This window comes from Schistocerca piceifrons, chromosome 6 (assembly GCF_021461385.2).
Source record: "Schistocerca piceifrons isolate TAMUIC-IGC-003096 chromosome 6, iqSchPice1.1, whole genome shotgun sequence".
Classification (NCBI taxonomy): Eukaryota; Metazoa; Arthropoda; class Insecta; order Orthoptera; family Acrididae; genus Schistocerca; species Schistocerca piceifrons.
In genome coordinates this window covers 114,245,807-114,262,555 of record NC_060143.1, presented here as the reverse complement: position 1 = coordinate 114,262,555, position 16,749 = coordinate 114,245,807, and the positions used below count along the sequence as shown (strand labels likewise).

The 16,749-nt window shown below is 41.4% G+C and overlaps 1 protein-coding gene across 1 annotated transcript in view; it reads right to left on the bottom strand.

Annotated features, from left to right (window-relative positions):
• Positions 1-14,496: 14,496 nt before the first annotated feature.
• LOC124803171 (putative inorganic phosphate cotransporter) overlaps positions 14,497-16,749 on the bottom strand; it is a 127,277-nt gene continuing 125,024 nt past the window's right edge. The window contains exon 10 of the mRNA XM_047264354.1: positions 14,497-14,637. Coding sequence (XP_047120310.1) covers positions 14,497-14,637 — 141 coding nt within the window. The remainder of the gene's footprint in view (positions 14,638-16,749) is intronic.

Here is a 16,749-nt window from a genome sequence, read left to right as displayed (position 1 = left end):
AACACCATCATATCCAGATGCTTTTGCTCTATGCACATGTCCTTCCAGTCGTCACGGACAAACCAAAACCGTCCTTTATAGTCCTTGAAAGGAGACCACTGAAGCCCTGTTTCCTCTGAATAGAACTAAACCTCTAGCATATACTGCATACGTAAGGTGAAAACCTCTAGACTTAGGCTCTACCTCGTCATTCTCATTACTCACTTGATTCATGCTTAGTCGATAGCATAACGCCCGAGTGATCTGTTTCTCTCTGTATCCATTCTGGCGGAAGTTAACTTCAAGGTGAACCATCTTAACTGACATACAGTAAGGGTCTGAGATGACGCGAATCCTGTAAACCAAGGTATGAAGTTCTCCTTAAAGTTGGATGGTGACACCTGATAGCCAGAAGATACAATCAGTGTGTTTCGAGAATGAATTTTCACTCTGTGGCAGAGTATGCGCTGATTTGAAACTTCGTATCTGATTAAAAATGTCTGCCGAATCTGGACTCGAAACTGGGACCTTTACCTTTTGCAGGCAAGTGCTCTACCGACTGAGCTATCCAAGCACGACACACTACCCGCTCTCATAGTGCGACTTCCGCCAGTACCAGAAGTCGTCCAGCATACCCTGCGGAAGTAGCACTCCTGGAAGAAAGGATCTTGAGGATATACAGCTTTGCCAAACCTTAGGGGATTGCGTAAGTTTACTTCCTATAAATGTCATGCTCCAATGTACCATCATCTTTCCCAGCACGTCGAGGAAGGGAATGCAGCAACCCTTTCCCCCTCCGTAGTGAAGTGAATATCGGTTGGATTGAAATCACATGTTCTAAAAAGATTCGTAAGTTCTCACATATAGTTGATTAATATTTCTCTATCAGTAATATCTGATGTTGATCATGTTTGGAGGCACTAGTTGTTTACGATGTGCTTTTATAGGAATCCTACACAATCTTTTCTATTCCTAAATGCAGTGTTATTTTATCATCTTTTACCGCAAATGTCTGGTTCTGCCTGTTAAGCTGTGCGACACTGCTAGAACTCTGTCTGTCTGTCATTATGTATAACATTGAACTTGTTACTAAAGACAATAAAATTATCACTTTAAACACTTTTTCAGAAAAACTGAAGTCTCTTACTAACGTTAACAGCGTCTGAACGTTAATTAGGCTATCATACTACTTCTGGTGCATTCAGCTGGCAAACAAACAGAGGGTTGTACCCAGAAACAAAGTACACATTTCACAGTCACCTGTAATTATTATTCTGATAACTAATGTTTCCCACTAAAGCGCAGTAACAGCATTCATCACTGAGCCATGGACCAACACTAACTCACCACGAGAGTTTTACTCACGACAATCAATAATTCTGATTGCTAATACCGGTCACCATGTCCTGAAAGGACGAATCTAGGAAGTGGTGTTCTTTCAACTTAGAACAGATAATGAATTTATAATTCAAGAAACATAATTATAGCTTTTTGTACCACTATGAAAGTTATAACATCTTAAATGATTTCCTTTTCAAACATTACTTTACGAACTTTTCATAAGCCAAATGAAGTTAGTAAATGTCATTAAACTGGCAATACATTAAGACTTATAGTGTGTAAATTTAAACAAGTGAAATTTAAGCGAGCATTATAACGAAACGACACATCAGAGTTGTGTATCTCCATTTTCATTCTTTAATAAACCACACGATGATACAATAATTTAGCACACGTTACTTTTAAGACACAATTTAATCAGAGTAATGGTAGGTACTCGAAATAACAATAGCCTTAACTGTCAATAGAGCGAACCAAAAGCCCTTTTCAATAAATTTTATGTTAACGCAGGCTGTCTCTCCTGTACATGAGCAATGAAATAATTTGTCTGTAGCTTGCCTTGTCAGATGCAGTGATGTTGACAACGTGGTGCAAAAATGCTTCCGTAAATTCTTCACATCCCTTACTAATTACCTAGACCAGACTCCATAATGACTAACTTTGAGAAACATTCTTGAAATAAGATGGTGGAACACAATATTTTAGCCAATATGAGTCTTGCATCCACGGCGACGGTTTGCATGAGACGACTTATTAATGCAGAAGTGCTAATTTTCGATCTCTTCCATAAATGGTACTAATGGTAGCAGAAATATTTAATGTCTTGAAGAAAGTGCTCACCAATACGTGACCTCATTCCAGTACAATTAGCAGGTTTCTCTAGACTGTTTAGTTTATCTGCTATATACCTCGTCCCATAAAAAAAGCGTTCCCGAAACGGAAACAACGAAGCACGCCTGCCAACACTATATCGGCGCTGTCCATTGGATCAGCCTACTGCAGACTTTCACTGACAGAAAAGGCGTTCACTAAATGGAACGACATGGCGAAAGGCTTGCTCGTCTTCAGGTGTAATGGCTTTCTCATTGACAGGGTACTACTCTTTTTGTAATAATAAAACATAACATCATGAGGAAGGACTCATACTTTACAAATATGTCTGTTTTAAATTCTTAAATGTATGACATTGAAGTCAGAGTGCAGTTACTAAACACAACTGATTTTTACAATTTTGACAACTTTTTTCCATGTCATCTTCATAAATTAATCATTACTCAGTCGTTTCAACTATCGACAACACACTGTCAATTAAAAAGTAACGCTATTCCGTTACACGTTGTCTTTCTGTTTATACTGTCTTTTAATTCCTACTTCGCGTAGCTTCGTCCATCGATTATTTAAGTTGCCGCCCACATTGTTCTGCCGTTTCCATTCTGCATTGAAAATGGTGGTCTGGTCACCTATCGAAATATCGGCGGTTGTCATAGCTGTTACCGGGCAGCATTTCTGTAAGTTATTTGAAATGGCAGGGTTTGTCGCCTTTTGTGTACTGTACTTACATTATTTGAAAAACGGGATAAGTGGTGCTTTCAGTAATTACCTCAGTGAGGGTCTCTCGTAGTGGAATAATAATCTACTTGGATAAACTGTTAGTAGGTTCAGTAACAAAATCATAAATGACTGTAGTCAGCAGTTTCTCAGCTTAATGAATAGCAAAACGAGGAGTGCGTGTCAAACACTGTGGGATTTGTCTTCTGTCATGAAAAACGTGTACCGTGGTCGGCTGCCGCCAGAAACAGATGCATCTCCGTGGTTTGAGAATGTTGGATCACAACGCGAATTATGCACATGTGATTAAATCATAGCACTTTCCACCTTTCCTGTTGTGCATAGGAATAAAGGAATTTCAAATAACTGAGTTTTGCAATGAAGCACAACGACTTGAGTTATGTAGTACTTTTGTGTTTCAGGTACAAGACGCAGTTAAAAACTTTCTTTCAGACAACGGTTACTAGAGAATTTCTATTCCAACATTAGTTACAGTGTTGTCCGACTGACCTTGCGTTGATGTTTAGCTTAATCCCTTAACAATGTTTGATCTGGTTGTGCAAAAGCGGTGTAGGTGTTAATGCGTATGTATGGTATGCATATTCTTTGACTTCATTAATTTTACATATTTCTTTGAATGACAATTTCTGGAGATGTTTGTAGACATTCTTCCTCAACTGCTATTTCAGTGCTGATTATCTTGCCAATATTAAATTCAATTATACTATGCCGCAAATAAATCTTTCTCATTTTTATTCGCGCACTTTTCATGTAATTTTTCAGGGGTTCACGAAGGAAATTATTGTTATAGTAATTATTTTCTTAATAATAAACAATTTATCTCAAATTGCCTGGATTTAGATATGTACTACTGTTATGAAACAAATATATTTAATGTTAAGTAAAAATTGTTATTAAAACTATTTTCTTTGTAGACCATTAATGACGCACTTTTGTATGAATTGTATGTAGTTAAAAATAAAATAAAATTTCGCTGTAAAAGAAGCGTAATTATTATTTTTTATCTGTAGTACTCTGTGCTGCAATAGTGGTATTTATTATCCCACAGACGCTTCGCTTTTAGTATAAAAGGTATTTTCAGCAAGTATTATGTTCCAATCAAAACTATGACGATACTCTTATTATATGGCTTAATTAATTTCCGGACTATCGTTGAAGTATTTAAATCACCTTATGGAGACATAAGAAAGTTTGAAAAACCAAAAGAAGGAACACTTTCGACGGAAATATCCAGGAAATTTTAGTAAGTGAATCCAGACATAACCTTTAGTCTCTGATCACATGAGGGAAACACAGATGTCACCAGAAAATGGAAAAATTAATTAGCGCTCACTGAAGATGCCTTTCTCATAAAATGTAGAATATATCTGCTGGTATAAATACAATTACTGCACCATCAGAAAAGAGTTTTATTTGTAAAGTGATCCAGAATATTTATCTGATGTCATCTTTCATGTTTACGTGAATCAAAATGTTTTTTACTCGTGCTGCTGATCAGAACTGGACGAAGGTGCATTCTAATAAACACGGTATCAACTACAAGGAACTTTGAACCGACTGATAGCTGTTATGTTGTCATACAGATTCAGTTAACAAGCGACGAACGATGTAACTGCGAATCCCGTAGACTGAAAGATACTGACAATAACTGCAAGTTGGAAGAAACATTGCTCGTAAAAAAGGACTACTTTTGTATTAAATGCTTAATGTTACCTTGGTACAAAACTATAGTTATCCGCTTAATAGAATAGTAGCTTGAACATCATCTATAATGTTTAATCTTTAATGTAGACGTAAAGACATCATTTTCGCTCTCCTTTGCATGTTCAGTATGATCTGATATGACTCTGTGTCTTGATGCTTAATATTCTATACTCAGTTGATAGCTTTTGTTTAGAGTGGATAGGAACCATTTTCTTGGAGAATAAATGCAGGTAAAGGTAGTGAAGCAGGGCCAAGATATAGCTATCGAGGAATTGGGAGAGAATATTAAATTATCTTTATTCTTTTTCAGAAGGATGTAGGTTGCAGCAGATACTGGGAGATGAAGAAGCTTGCACAGGATAGAGTAGCATGGAGAGCTGTATCAAACCAGTCTCAGGACTGAAGGCCACTCAACAACACATGAAAAAGAAAGTTGTAGTACACAAAATTTGCTTCAAAAATAGTGTTGTGTCAGAAAAGAGCCAATATACTATGTATACGTGATCACCGTGCCCCATCTTTGAGCTATAATCGAAGTAACATACGAGGTGTGATCGATAAGGAACGGGAATTTTTTGATTTTTTTTAAAGAATCTTTATTTAGTCGTCAACATTAACATTGGTCCTTTCAAAGGAAACCCCTCAGTTATACGGACGGTAATACACTTGTGCCAACGCTTTTTCCAATCTTGAAAGCACTTCTGGAACTCACTACTCGTTACGATATTCAGCTCTTTCAGCGATTCTATTTTTATCTCATCAGTGATGGCAAGACGATATCTTTTCATGGGTCTCTTCAGCCTCGGGAGTAGAAAGAAGTACAGGGGGCCATGAGCGGCGAATACTGTGGCTGAGGCAACATACCGATTTTATTTTTTGCCAAAAAATCACGAGAGGTATTGAGGTTTGAGCGGGAGGATTGTCATGAGGCAATTTCCACGAGTGGTTTTGCCACAAATGTGGTCGTTTTCTTCGGAATGCTTCGCGCAAACGGTTCATAGCTTCCAGGTAGTATTCCCTACTGACCGTACGATAATAATGTAGGAACTCATGATGCGCTATCCCATTGTAATCGAAAAAAAACAGTGACAAAAACCTTAACATGTGATCGAACTTGTCGACCTTTTTCCGTCTTGCTTCTTCAGGCAGTTTCCATGTGGACGATTGGGACTTAGTTTCGACGTCATACCCGTATACCCATGTTTCTTCGCCTGCTACAACCTTCTTTAGAAGTTTTGGATCGTTGTCGACTTCATTCAGTAATTCCTGAACGATATCTACGCACCGTCGTGTTTGGTCGAAATTCAACAATATCGGAATTTGCTTTGCTTCTAAATGTTTCATGCCTAAAATATCCGAAAAGATTGCTTGGCATGAGGCAGAGCATATGCCGACATCATCAGCAACCTCTCTGATGGTGATTCGGCAATTTTCCAGAAACATTTTCTTTACTTCTTCCACATTTTCGTCTGTAATTGATGTGGTAGAGCGTCCAGGGCGGTCGTCGTCTGCAACGTCTCCTCGACCCTCTGTGTAACGTTTGTACCACTCGTAAACTCTTGTCTTATTCACAGTAGATTCGCCAAATGCCATAGTCAGCATTTAAAATGCGGTGCTGCACTTTATTTATTTTTCAAGCAAAATTTTATGCAAATTCTTTGATCCATCTTTTTGGAAAGTAAAAATTTGTTTAGCACTCTGAAACAAGTATAACATTTCCACCTGTCAACGGTGAAGTGAATATCAAAAATAAATGAAAATGCAAATATACATCAGGGGCATGTGTACCGACAAGATATTTTTTTTTTAATTGGATGTATGCAGCCCGCGACATTAAAAATTCCCTTTTCTTTTTGTTCATACGTATAGCGGCCGAGTGCCTACACATACAGGCCACGTGCACAACACATCCGTCAACCGGGTCCCGGACAGTGCAGGGGCCAGCCGTCGGTCGCGAAGCGAAGTTTGGGAAACACCGGCAGCCGCTAGGAGGCATTCGACACGCCGCTAGAGGTCGCGATATGCACGGACTACTTCATTGCACATAGACACTTGACTGAAAATAGTACGCATAGTATTCTTGCGCAAGCAGTCCATTTAGACCGCGCTCGCACCGCAGGAAGCAGTCTTCGCCGAGTAAGCCGCTCTGCCAGCCGTCGACATTAACTGCTTTTCTACAAGCAGGGGCTTACTTTGGTACCTCCAAGAAGACGCGAAGGAGTCCACCAGCGTTACGCCGCTGAGTCTTCTTCCCGGATGAACCACCATGCTCCGGACCATCACCAGTCCCCTTGTGGCCTACGAGGATGTCTGGATCTGCGAATTATGCTGGTTGTTGACTTTGGTTGCACCGTACTCTAAATCTCTCTTCTGTTGTGGATATTGATCATCAGTGATTAAGGTGTACCTCCAGAAAACGTAGATGTTGAAAGTGACCACCGTTCATCTCTTGACGCTTTTGGGCCCTGGTCAGCAAGCTGCTGAAGACGGGTCGAAACTGGACTGTTGGAATTACAGCAATATCATCCGAAATGTTTTGCTGCAGTTCTTGAAGACTATAAGGGTTATTGCGATACATTTTAGACTTGAGGGTAACCCGCAGGCTCCCCAAAAACGCACACTGACAGATCAGGTGACCTGGGTGGCCTGCTGGGCCGCGACCAGACTGACCTCTGCTACCAACTCTGTCAGGCGTGAAGACTGTGCAAAATGTGCTCCAAAGTTTGGCCGGCTGTGTGGGCGGTTGCTCCATCCTTTTGGAAGTAACTGTAGGTTTTTTCCTCCTTCGTTAATGCTGACACAAATGGTTTCACAATGTTGGCAATGTAACGCGTCGAAGTCAGCGTCTCATGAAAGAAGATGGGACAAATAACGCGGCATGCAGACGAACCGTCTGATCATGCCTCGATGTTTCTTGGAAGTAATGCGGGTTCTCCGCTGCCCAAAACTTGTGATTCTGTTAGTTGATATAACCAGTCAGGTGAAACCAGTCTTTATCAGACATAAAGAACAGACCATGTCCAAACCATTCACTGTTGCTTCAGTGAACAGCCACTCACATTACTGGAGGCGCTGAGTAGCACCTGCTGGTTTTAATGCATGTACAACAGACAATCGGTAGGGATGCATGTTCGGTCCAGGTGGAGTACTCGTCCGCAAGTCTCTTGCGACCGGCGTCTCGTTGACTTGGTAGGACTCTGAAGCATTTCATGGCGAACTGCAGCCATGTTTTCTGGTGTGCGGGCACGTTTCGGATTGTTTTTTGACTTGTTCAAAACAGATCCTGTCTGACGCCATTTTCGGACTAAGCGTTGCATGGCACGCTTTGCTGGCACTTTGACACCATTAAACTTCTCAGCAAACAACTGACCACACCGTTTCCACGATTCTGTTGTCACTAACTTTCCATTACGAACCCTCGCTGTTCGTCCTCTTTGCACTGCTCCGACACAGCCCGCTCTGAACCTGTGTGGATCATGTGGGCGACGTACACGCGCATGTCACGGGGTGTGGTTATATGCATACATTCACGTCCAAAGCTTGTAGACGAAACCAGAATGGTGATATTAACAGATTCTCTAAGCGTACCAAAAAGCCTCAAGAAACCAAAATGGAACAAAAGTATGTCACCTGTAATTATAGACATTATTAACGAAGTCGTTACAAATAAAGAAGCAGGAACAGTAATAAGTTTCTTGTGGATTCCAGGACACAGTAGCGTCTTTCATAATGAGATAGTAGACAGCTTAGCGAAGCTAGCAATGAAGTTAGGTGGAATCCTGAATGAGAAACATCTTTATCAAGAAATGCTGAGCTTAATCAACGACAAAGACAGAAACGCCTGTCAGACGCAATGGGATTTGACCAATGTAGCAAAAGGAGTAGAAGATGGCTACCTGCAGCCTGAAATAGCATTAGCCCCTTTGTCTACTGGTTGGAATAGGAGCAGACGATTCATAACAACGATTACACGCATGTGTTTAAATTATGGCAAATTCCCAACCCACCTGTTTCGAATGGGATTGAAGGAATCTTATGTGATTTATACAAAGAAGGAGACATGAACAATCTACTCTCCTCGTGTACCACATATGCAAGAAACAACAAAAAGCCTTTATCAGTGCATTGGGTTAACTCAAAGATTCCTCTTTCAACGTCAGATGCAGTGTTGTTGTCAACCCAAAAGCTTTAAATGTGATGTTCAACCATTTAAATATATGTAACCTAACTATCTAGACGCACTGTATACATGATGTGCGAACTTTTGTGTATTATGTTTTCTTTTTTATCATTGTGGTGTAATCACTTTATGAGTAGTTTATGGTGGTGACATGTATCAATCATTCATTCATACCCTAAATATTTTTGTAAATATCTATTCACAAAGTGAATTGTAGCATAACCATTAAGAAAGATACTTTGTAAATGTGATGGACGGCTGTATGGCGATGGCCAAATTCTAATAATAAAAACAAAAAGAAGTCCGTCCTCATACAATTGGGAAAATAATCAAGTGCTTTCAAAACCTTGGTTTTGAAGCCTAGAGTACCTAGCGTACTGCTGTGACCTAGTTCCAAGAGAGTTTTGCCTATTTATTCCGGTTCTAGGCGCTCAGTCCGGACCCGCGCGACTGCTTTGGTCGCAGGTTCGAATCCTGCCTCGGGCATGGATGTGTGTGATGTCCTTAGGTTAGTTAGGTTTAAGTAGTTCTAAGTTCTAGGGGACTGATGACCACAGATGTTAAGTCCCATAGTGCTCAGAGCCATTTGAACCATTTGAACCTATTTATTCTGGTGAAAATACCCCTAGGCGAGTCCAAGTTTTCGTTATGACGGGGCTATGGAAGCGGTGCAAGACTGAGTGTACACGATGCAGCAGAGCGTGTTCGAGGACGATATTAACGAGTTGTTCATGTGATGGACCAAGTGCTTAGAGGGTTAGGGATCTTATGTACAGATATGATATAACATGCAGTGCCTTTTTCCTGATAAGATGTTTCATTAAAAAAAATCCTTTAATTTTTGATTTTCCTTAGCTCAATGGAAACAAATTTCCGCATTCATTTCGCCATCGATGTGTTTTACAATGTGATCGGTAATATACGTCCCCTTATTTTGTAGGAAGGGACGACAGAACACAGTTAGCTGTGTTCTTTGTGGAAAACAAGGTGCTTCATTTACCTGGAGCCATATTAATGGCCACAATGAGTCTACTGTAGACTAGCGTAATGGAACACAACCACGTTCTGCCATACAAGTGAGGCAACATTCAGTTAAACTTTCTCTAATTGCTTGGACTGGTCCATACACTATCATTATTTATGGAACATTCCGTCGGCATTCGGAAGTGCATAGACATATTAAAAACTGACATGAGATACACAGTGTTGATGTTCCAAAATACAACGTGGGACAAAAATAAAAGTGTCCCGGAGAACAGAGTTCCAGGGTACAAAGAAACACAGCAGAGGAAAGGAAATACATCACTAACCTGATTATAGCAAATGTTCAACGTGACCACCATTCGTTTCTTGGCACTTTCGAGCCCTGATCTGTAAGCTGCTGAAGGCAGATTGAAGCTGGACTGGTGGAATTGCTGCAGTCTTACCCGAAATGTTTCTGCTACAGTTCTTCAAGATTATGAGGGATATTGCGATGCACCTTAGACTTGGGGGGCTCCCCACACAAAGTAACCGCACGCTCTGCTAACAACTCTGTCAGGTGTGAAGATTATGAACTACAATGCTCGGGCAGCTGTAAGGGCAGTTGCTCCATCATGTTGGAAGTAGCTGTAAGTCTTTTTCTCCTCCGCTAAAGCTACCACAATTTCATGTCCAATTGTGTCCACTCTTCTGCGCCACTTTTATTTGTTCCACCCTGTAATTCTTTTATAGTACGTTGTGATCCGAATTTCGGCTTTCTAGGCCATCCTCAGGCAAGAGAAGACTGAACAGATAGACCCCACAACATTAGACAGAGCCTTGCCGCAGTGGATACACCGGTTCCCGTGAAATCACCGAAGTTAAGCGCTGTCGGGCGTTGGATGGGTGACCATCCAGGCCGCCCATGCACTGTTGCCATTTTTCGGGGTGCACTCAGCCTCGCGATGCCATTTGAGGAGCTACTCGACCGGTCAAGAATACCATCATAACGACCGGGAGAGCGGTGTGCTGACCCCACGCCCCTCCTATCCGCATCCTCCATTGAGGATGACACGGCGGTCGGATGGTCCCGATGGGCCACTTGAGGCCTGTAGAGGGAGTGGTTTTTTTCTGTATGCACAAAATTGTTATTGCCAAAGATACGTAACCATTTTACGACTGTATACAAGAAAAACACTAATACAAGAAAAGACAAGAAATTAAAGTTTTAAAACATTCAGTGCATCAAAAGATGCTTATTGCTTCTTCACTAATGAGAACGTCAGAGTATAACTCTTAACATACTCTACCTTCCCCTGTGTGCTAAGTTCACTACACTCTCAGAAATTGTAATTGACATCCGCACTAGCTTACATCATAAAGAAAATGCGCAACGACAATCTAACTACTGGACTTTAGATCAACCGATCAGGTACTGAACTTTTCTAATTGCTTCCTAGTATCTTTCTGTTACATGCTGCATGAGATTAATGACCCCAGCATGGAGGAGTGCAAGCTGATACACACATTGGGAAAACGTTTAATGGGCTAAATTAATAAAGGACATTTGTTCACAAAGTGAAGAGTACTCCAGAACGACATTAAACATGTGACACGCATAATATCTTACGCTGTGGCCCCATACGTGGAAACTCTCTTAGCAATCTTTATTCAGCGGCGATTATTCTGTGTAAGGGACGCAACGCGGACGCACATATACTCACACGCAAAGAATGAAACATTCACAGAATAGTCGACGACAAAAGTCACCAATTTCCAGCAGACGTTGTGTCAACAAAACTGGCTTGTGCCTCGCAGCGAAAAGAGATACGGAACTCAGAAACACGACGCCTGAAGTGAATCACGACCGAATAAGGAGTACTGTCACGTTTGAATTTAATTAAATGAGAACAAAATTATCACTCAAGAGAGCCCCACAAAGCTTCTAACAAATTACTTTACAGTTACAGAAAATTCCTTACTTGAAAAATTTGAGCTAACTCCCATCCAAAATCGCCGTCAAAATGTGCACAGGAGCGGCACATCATACTCACCATAGACGAGCTCAGCGATTCTTCTACAGCTCGACTCTACTGTGTCTGACTAATTATAGTGCAAAATCCTGCCTGCCTCAAATCTGTGCGTATAGACCGAGAAAACTTGGAGGCGGCTAACTGACCAATCAACAAGACGAATTTTTCAGTGTTGCCACGCGCCTCCCCCCAATCAGAAGACACGAGAGATGACGCCTGTTTATTCGTCCTCAGAATTTTCGATTGGCTCAACGCCTAAAATTTGAACAAATGCGTTGCGAATGCGTGTGTCTGAAAGAGCCAGTTGCGAGGATGCCCGTTAAGAAAACTTGCACAGACAACGCTACAAACGCCCCTCTCGTGGGGCGCCTCAAGCCAGCTTTGAAATTTGAACCCATCTGCCGTCTCAAGTCTCTGAAGCCAGAAAGACCTCCTGAATTCACCAAGATGGATGCATTTGCAACTATACCCACATTCATTCAATCCAGTAATCGTCCATGCTTAGAATAGGCTGCTGCAGGTACGTGATATGCTGAAAGGTGGGTTGAATGATGCCTTACAACATCTTTGTAGAATATTCCTTACTTTGTACCTACATAAAACTAAAGCACTGGATTTTGTATTATTTCTTAAACATATTCATGCAATGGTCCCATATTGTTGGCTGGAACCTGTCTCTCGTATTGTTGTGTGATCTGTCTGTTTGATGATGCCGGCCGGAGTGGCCGAGCGGTTAACGGCGCTACAGTCTGGAACCGCACGACCGCTACGGTCGCAGGTTCGAATCCTGCCTCGGGCATGGATGTGTGTGATGTCCTTAGGTTAGTTAGGTCTAAGTAGTTCTAAGTTCTAGGGGACTTATGACCACAGCAGTTGAGTCCCATAGTGCTCAGAGCCATTTGAACCATTTTTTTGTCTGTTTGATGGCATAGAAAGCCAAAAACTTGTTCACTACGAGTTATAAAATAAATATTATGTAACATTAACACCGTGTATTTCAGTTCTGAACTATCAGTATTATTACATCTCCAAACTCAACACATTAGATTTTTGTTTACAGGTTCGGATGAAAACGAATGTTTACACTGCAACAGAGCATCGAGAGATGAACTTTTTTTCACATCACGGAAACTGCTCCCATCACACACAAACGCAGGAAGACACCAAGGCAAGCATTGCAATCTGATCTCCTGAGAGCTGCACAGTGCATCGAAGTTGGTGATGAAGTTCATGACTCCTTTGAGAGCTCCTGAAAATCAATTTTGAGTCGTTGTAATTATATTGTGGACCACCATAAATGGACCGTGAATTGTAAAACAGGTACTGTGAACTGTTGAAAATGTATGACCACAAAAATAGGTAACAAATTACTTAATCTCATAATGATGACAGATACCTGACAGCACATATCTCGGAACCTTTCGAAATCGAGAATTTCTCTACAAGACGTTTCCTGTTTCTCACTTTTATACTGTCATCGTCTTGAATGCTACCCCTTGCTACTAGGACATCCTTCATATGCCATCATATTTGCCGCATGCGTGATAATGTCACATGTACATCTTCCAGACATTGTCATATCCTTTCTGTATGTCCAAGGATGCCATATTGAGGGCGGAGCAGTGATAATATTATTCTCCTTGTTCATTGTAAATCATACAGTAGTGGAACGTCTTGTAACATTCCGTCACGAAGCCGCACTAAATTTTTAGCCTATGGTCTCACTATATAGCAATTAATTATTATTGGTTTTTCCATCTTAAGCTTACTGCAATTAAAGATTATTTTTCGATAGAGACAGTTCTTTTTGGTCATTCTGGAAATACGGATACACAATATGTCTCTATATTTTGGTATTCATGGATTAAAACGGTATTTCCTTACAAAGTTGTCGTAAAAATTACCCCCAGTGTTCTTGTCTCTTGTTTACATATTCAGCAAACTGTTGCTTTTCCCTTTGTTGTTTGAGATCGATAAAAGTTTGGTTGCGCATCCATTTTTGACAATTTTTCACCTTTTTTAAATACATTTTTACTTACACTGCATTGCTGTTATTTCCACTTCACTTAGCTTCTGTGAACATTAACGAGAGATCAGTATTGTAGTTTCACGTGTTCTATACTCAGCACATTGATTGTGTTTATTCATTTCTTCTCAGTGTTGGTTGTGAGTGTTACCAACTTGTCCAATATATTCTTTTTGTTCGTAGTCGTGTGTGTTTGTATGACGAAGAGTGATTATAAGAAAAGCAACAGGGAGGTGATGGGTAGTGGTGAATGAAATTTCAGCGGTGAGAGGTGGGGTGAGGAGGATATGTAGTAAGTGGTTGATATATGTGTAGAAGTGCAGTCATACATCTATATTTTGTATTATAGTATGTGCTGTATTAATTTAAAAAGTGTGTAGTTTGCCAGACAGGCCTCATAATTTAGGAATTTCTCCTTCTCTGTTACAGTTTTGTGAATGTGATACTTCACTTGTAGGGTGAGAAGGTGTGTTTTGTTGTTTATCCTTATAATTCCCAAGTCTGTGTCTCTGGTGGTCATTTTACGTTGGATCTGGTACAAAAACATACAAATAATAATTGCTTCCAGTGTCAATTATTGGTGAACTAAATTGTAGTGGGTGAGTAATACAAACATAAGTGTAATCTGAGAACTTTATTGCCGCAATAGCATGTTTGTACTGGCTTTGCATGCAGCGGGGGATGTGCAGTGTTTGGCGCACATATCAAGAAGGAGTCGCTTCCTCCTTTTTCTTGAAGTTCCAAGGCTGTGTCTCAGCAGAGCCAAAGAAGATAAACACGAGACCGCTGACGAGATACAGTCCAGACCCGATGAAGAAGATGATTCGCCACTGCTCTAAGGTATTCTGCAACAAAACAAGACATAAATACGGTTACATCAAGTACAGAGTGTTACATGAACAGTTTTTCGACTCGTTATGGAGAATTTTGTACAAAAAGTGGGATGCTGTTTGACGTGTTCGCTGTGCTGTTGCCCCAGATCTGCTGAATGTTCTGACCGAGTCATTTGTAACGAAGAACGACGACTACCCAGTCACAATTTCACACCTCCATTTATAGACCGTAAGCAATCTTAAGATGTGTGGCAGAAGGTATTGCCAGTACTACCATCATTGTCCCTCTTTCCGGTGGCGTACATGGATAATGCGTGGGAAGAGTGAGTGTCGGTAGACCCCCATACGAACTATGATTTATCTGATTTTCTCATCGTGAACATTTTGCGAGACGTGTGTGGGAGGAAGTAATATGTTGTCCAACCCTTCCTGAAACGTACGTTCAATGTACACTGCCTGACAAAAAAACGTGAAGCACCCAGAAGACATGATCGGATGGCAATATAACTTTGTACACGCACACATCATCGGCGGGTATATAAATGATCAGATTTCCAGTTTTGTGTGGTTGGTAGAACGGCCATCAGAGTGCGATAACGTTGATCATGTTTAGTGTCGTTGCCAGGACTGGTAGGGAATATAAGGGGCGTAAACAGCAACAGATGTTGAGCGATCACTGAGAAGGACGCGCAGATGCGACGTACTCGTTTGAGACAGCGATATCAGCACTTGGCAGAGCTTGAAAGGGGCCTCGCTGTGTGTCTCCATGTGGCCCGCTGGTTGAGTCTTGATACGTCCAGATCTTTGCGGGACATTCGCATGTGACAGTGTCCCAATGTTGGACTGCATAGGAACGTGAGGGAAGCTATACTCATCGTGAAGGTTCCGCTCGACCACGTCTGACTGCCAAAAGGGCGCAACGCCGTACTGTGCACCTAGCACATCATCTACATCTACATCTACATTTATACTCCGCAAGCCACCCAACGGTGTGTGGCGGAGGGCACTTTACGTGCCACTGCCATTACCTCCCTTTCCTGTTCCAGTCACGTATGGTTCGCGGGAAGAACGACTGTCTGAAAGCCTCCGTGCGCGCTCTAATCTCTCTAATTTTACATTCGTGATCTCCTCGGGAGGTATAAGTAGGGGGAAGCAATATATTCGATACCTCATCCAGAAACGCACCCTCTCGAAACCTGGCGAGCAAGCTACACCGCGATGCAGAGCGCCTCTCTTTCAGAGTCTGCCACTTGAGTTTGTTAAACATCTCCGTAACGCTATCACGGTTACCAAATAACCCTGTGACGAAACGCGCCGCTCTTCTTTGGATCTTCTCTATCTCCTCCGTCAACCCGATCTAGTACGAATCCCACACTGATGAGCAATACTCAATTATAGGTCGAACGAGTGTTTTGTAAGCCACCTCCTTTGTTGATGGACTACATTTTCTACGGACTCTCCCAATGAATCTCAGCCTGGTACCCGCCTTACCAACAATTAATTTTATATGATCATTCCACTTCAAATCGTTCCTCACGCATACTCCCAGATATTTTACAGTAGTAACTGCTACCAGTGTTTGTTCCGCTATCATATAATCATACAATAAAGGATCCTTCTTTCTATGTATTCGCAATACATTACATTTGTCTATGCTAAGGGTCAGTTGCCACTCCCTGCACCAAGTGCCTATCTGCTGCAGATCTTCCTGCATTTCGCTACAATTTTCTAATGCTGCAACTTCTCTGTATACTACAGCATCATCCGCGAAAAGCCGCATGGGACTTCCGACACTATCTACTAGGTCATTTATATATATTGTGAAAAGCAATAGTCCCATAACACTCCCCTGTGGCACGCCAGAGGTTACTTTAACGTCTGTAGACGTCTCTCCATTGATAACAACATGCTGTGTTCGGTTTGCTAAAAACTCTTCAATCCAGCCACACAGCTGGTCTGATATTCCGTAGGCTCTTACTTTGTTTATCAGGCGACAGTGCGGAACTGTATCGAAGGCCTTCCGGAAGTCATCTACCTGGGAGCCTGTATCTAATATTTTCTGGGTCTCATGAACAAATAAAGCGAGTTGGGTCTCACACGATCGCTGTTACCGGAATCCATGTT